This window comes from Salvia splendens, chromosome 22 (genome assembly GCF_004379255.2).
Source record: "Salvia splendens isolate huo1 chromosome 22, SspV2, whole genome shotgun sequence".
NCBI lineage: Eukaryota > Viridiplantae > Streptophyta > Magnoliopsida > Lamiales > Lamiaceae > Salvia > Salvia splendens.
This window is the reverse complement of record NC_056053.1, coordinates 18,671,502-18,676,236: the sequence shown is the minus strand read 5'-3', so window position 1 is coordinate 18,676,236 and position 4,735 is coordinate 18,671,502. Positions and strand designations below refer to the sequence as shown.

The 4,735-nt window shown below is 40.5% G+C and overlaps 1 protein-coding gene across 1 annotated transcript; it reads right to left on the bottom strand.

The window, feature by feature from the left end:
- Positions 1-258: 258 nt before the first annotated feature.
- LOC121785996 (beta-catenin-like protein 1) lies at positions 259-3,440 on the bottom strand. Its single transcript, XM_042184498.1, has 8 exons — positions 2,335-3,440; positions 1,798-1,882; positions 1,398-1,494; positions 1,222-1,285; positions 1,077-1,133; positions 957-994; positions 775-856; positions 259-488 (listed from the first exon to the last, which is right to left on the bottom strand). The coding sequence occupies exons 1-8, from the start codon at positions 3,382-3,384 to the stop codon at positions 396-398; spliced, it is 1,566 nt and encodes a 521-aa protein (XP_042040432.1). The 5' UTR covers positions 3,385-3,440; the 3' UTR covers positions 259-395.
- Positions 3,441-4,735: the final 1,295 nt, after the last annotated feature.

Below are 4,735 nucleotides of genomic sequence, written 5' to 3'. Positions count from 1 at the left end.
ATAACTTTGATGTGCGATGTTCAGTTAAAAGCAATGTTTACTTAAGCATGTTACAAATGGTACTAACCATACATGACAAGTTTACAACTTAAGTAATAGAGGAACAACCTTAAAAGATTGCGCAGAATGCAAGTGTAACCCAAATCAAGAAGTCATGCAATGAGCATATGCACTCCACACGATATTGCGCAAACGATAAGCCCAGCCATTGCTACGTTTTAAATCCCAAATGCAACCACTAACTGGGAAACAAAATACTGAAGATGAAAACAGCAGCAATAATTTCTACTCAAGAACTCGATGAAGGAGTATTTCTTATCTCAATCCTTAATTTATATCGATACAGGATCTCAACAAGGATGGCTAAATATCGATAGAAGGCAAAAATCTTGTCATCAGGTTAAGGCGGAGATGAATTTGGAGATCTTTGACTGTGCCCTTTCTCTTTCTTCAGGGCCATCGAGGTCACCGATATTGTCATGATACTCCTGTTATTCATACACGGAAACAAAGAGTACAAAACCAGTGTTAACAAAATTCATGTGTGTTGAAGCATATACAACCTTCACAAAGTAGAACAAGCACAACTGACAACACAATTGATGCCATCAAATGTAAAAATTCTCCTGTAACATATACTTTAGGTTCAACATAAATACGCAAGTTCAATAATCGCATACAAAAGCAGCAGATTTTGTAAGAAGGGCAGAGGAAGAAGAATTATTGAAAGTTTAAGTTGCCATTTTGGCCTAAGTTGATAGGCTAATACAATACCTGAAGAATATTCTTCACATCGTTCTTAGTTAACTTTTGTTGCTTTAAAAGCAGTTCAATCCTTGCTCTCATTCGAGGGTGGCTATAAAAAGACAAATCCCCAAATTACAAATACAGCACAAGAAAAACAGCCCCAGAAATTAGTCCTCTCATTGATTTATGTATAAGATGTCCAGACTTACTCAGAGGTCCAAAGATGGCCCAGGATAACCGCAATCAACTGCTAAGCACAAAAATAATTAACTACAAGAATAACCAGTAGAAAGTAAAATAGTTAGCAACAAGAAAAAAGAGGGAGATGCCTGAAGAGTATAGAGCCCAGATTCCAGCTTCCGATTATATTTCTCATCATCATCAATCTGTAACAATAATACAGATAAATATTTACTGACAAGATTTATAGCAAAGGAATAGTGACAGGAAAGAAGAATATAGGTGCTAATTAACCTCAAGATCATCGAGCTCAAGCTCATCAAACCGTTCAGTCTCTTCTTTCACTCTATCTGAATATCTATAAATCATAGAGTGCATGCAAATACACAGAGATTAGATTCATAAGAATAAAATATCCCAAGTAGACCTGTCGATTTTGTCGATAACTGAAAGATTTGCTCAATAATTACCTCATATAGAGTTCCATAAGCCGATCTATCTTTTCACACTCATTTTCAATAAATTTGCTTAACAATCTTTCCCTTCTCGAACCCCTCAAGATTCCACCTGGAGCATAATAAGCATTGTCATTGGCACCATCACATTATTATGGGAATGAAAAATGATTCCAATTCTTGCTAAGAAGATGTCAACGGAAATACAACTACAGACTCCAATTCTTGCTAAGAAGATGGCAAATTTTACTACAAACAAGTTTGGAAAAGGGGCACAAATACCATCCATCTAAGATTGAAGGACACATGAAGTATCAACCTCATGTAAACAGAAATGAGTTCCACAAAACATAACTCCATAAGATTTTAAAACTCGGGCATAAATAACTAAACCAAATGGAACTTGCCTGCTTACCAAATAGGGATGCAATTAGAGATAAGAGGCGTTCTTCCAATTCTTCCTTGGACTGTTTTTTCTTATTCTTCTTGCTGAGAGGCACCTAACCAACAAAAAAAGGCCAAAGACTTCAGATACAAAGGTAGACTTGCAGGTGGTGGATATATAACAGGGTCTTACAAAATCAACAATCATATCTTGGAGCCAGAATTCAGTTCACTATATCATGAAAACTAGTCAACAGAACATAATGTAGCAATCAAATAACAGTATAAAAGATATACTTCATGCCACTTATATCCCGTGACTCACGGTGTTAAGGCTGTATTCCAGTTGTATACCTCCTCGATGTTTATACTTCGGTCAACTAAATTTAGTACATCTATAAATTTGAAACATATACACGGTAGCAATACGAATTAGTATATCACAAAGGGATCAATAATGAACAGCAATACGAATTATATCACGAAGTGATCAATAATGAAAGCACTTGAACGTAGTATCAACCGCACTAAATGGAGCTTAAAAAGGAGGGGACTGGACTTGCCTTACCTTACCCATAAAAGCAGGGAAAGCAGTCTTTAACCCCATCACATCAATAAACCGTTCGCAAGCAGGCGGATAGTTAGTCATTGCGAAATCTAAAGCCCTGATGGCAGAGCCATAGCATAGTTTCTTCTGATTCATGATAATGATCATCAACTCTACCCCTTCCGCCTTCACAAACTTCTCCTTATTCTCCAAAGGCATCAACACACAACACAGAGAGTCAAACAAATTCTCCACCATCTCCTCCTCATCGCCCATCTTCGGGTCCTTCGACTTATACATTGCCACGGCCTGCAACAAAGTGTCTACGCCATTCATCTGGCCGAACCTCTTCTGGTTCGCAGCACTATTCTGCAACAAAATCGCCAAAATCTCGGAAGCATACTGCTTATTACTATCGAATTCGCGTATCTTAATCCGCGCCTGGAGCCATTTCAACAGCTTCGTCTTCTCACATACAAGCTCGGAAGCAGAAGGCTTCACCTCGATAAGATTCTCAATAGTCGAAAGAGTGTTGTAAATAGCGGCAGACTCATCGGGGTCGGAGTCACTCAACCGCGACAAATTCTGCACCAGCAATTCCACCGCACTGTTCTCGATCAGCGCGTCGACGAGCACCTGCGCCGACTCCTCGTTGTCCTCGATAACGTCTGCGTCGGTGAGGTCCTGCAGGAGCGTGACGGCATCAATGGCGATGTCGGTATTGTCGTGGTTGAGAAGTCCAGCGATGGAATTGACGGTGCCGAGGCTGACGAGGTCGGGATAGAGCTCAGGCGCGCCGGCGAGGATTTTGAGCTTCTGGAGCTCTTCGTGGAGCTCGAGCTCGGAATCGGCGAACTTCTCGGGGTTGTCCGGGTACTTGAGGCGGGCGGCGGTGTTGGCGTTGAGGCGGCGCTCCAGCGAGAGGGCGAGCCTCTTCAAGGTTTTAAGGTCGAGGGTTTCGATGGCATTCTGCTGCGATTTCTCGAGGGCTTCGAGGAGCGAGAGGTCGATTGGGGCGTCGAATGTTGGGGAGGAGGAGCGGATTCGTTTCTGAGGCGGCGGGAGGTCCATTTACGTCGCCGTTTAGATTCTGTATTTCCGGCGAAAAGCCCTAAATTGATTTTTTAAAGAGGATGACTCTGTGATAACTGATGGTTTGGTCGTTGGCAATTAGTTGGGCTTATATATTGGGCTGGCCCAATCAAGTATTATAAGAAAATGTCATTGGATTGGATCAAAATTAGATGGTCCAGCATCAAATTCATTGGTATTATATACTGTACTTCATGTCTTATTTAAAACAATAATGATCGTGTTTATTCACACTTTTCAATCAAAATACAAAAAGTGATATCTTCCAGTTATTGAAAAAGAAGCATCGTGTCAATGCGTTTTCCCTTATTTCAATGAAATAGTTTAATTGTTGAAAAGTTTTAAAAGTATGATGATTTCTCCCCATTTTTCAGCCATGAAACACCTGTCCTATCACAAATTTTACAATTATTATAATATAAAAATGATGTCTTCAAGATAATACATACTCCACTACTCAACTATCAATCACTAACTTTCAGTATTCTTGACATTATCTACTCTCAAATAAATTGCGAAAAGTGATATCTTGAACCCAATTCACCATCTTTTGTAGCTCAAACCAAAGGAGGAGGTCAAAGTAAAACAAACACAAATTTCCTCCACACACTAAAGCAATCTGATGATTTAGCGAATTTTTGATGGGAATAAATGCAAGTAATAAATGAAGATCACAACACTGAGAATTACGTGGTTCGATTTACTGAGGTAAATCTACGTCCACGGGAAGAATAGAGGGCAAATTTGTATTGCTTGATCTAGCTTACAGATTACAATACTGATTTGCTATATGAGATTCAGGATCTAGAGAACTTAACCTTGGTCTATCTGATCTAAGTTCTATTTATACATTAGAACTAAGATCGTGGTTTGCAGCCCTGGTAGGGGGGTTGATAACTGCTTAATACCACTAAATAGTGATCGTGGGTGTAATGGAGGTCGTGGAGATCCTGCATGGGTCCACTATCTCCTTGTTCGGTCGAATACTGAGACCGAACTGCTGAACTTTGCCGATCAGCTTTTGCCGATCTGAGAGTTGAGCTCGATTGGTCGGCTTTTACCGAGCTATAGGCTGTGACCGAACTCTTTGGTTGTGCCGAACTGACTTTGCCGATCAGCTTTTGCCGATCTGAGAGTTGAGCTCGATTGGTCGGCTTTTACCGAGCTATAGGCTGTGACCGAACTCTTTGGTTGTGCCGAACTGATACTCTTTCTTGGGTTTTGGGCTGATGGGCCGTCACTGCTATTGGGCTCGCAATTATTGTTTAGTTGTTTAGTTCGTATCCCATCACCACCCCCCCCGAAAAGCGAAGTGAATCACTTCGGCATT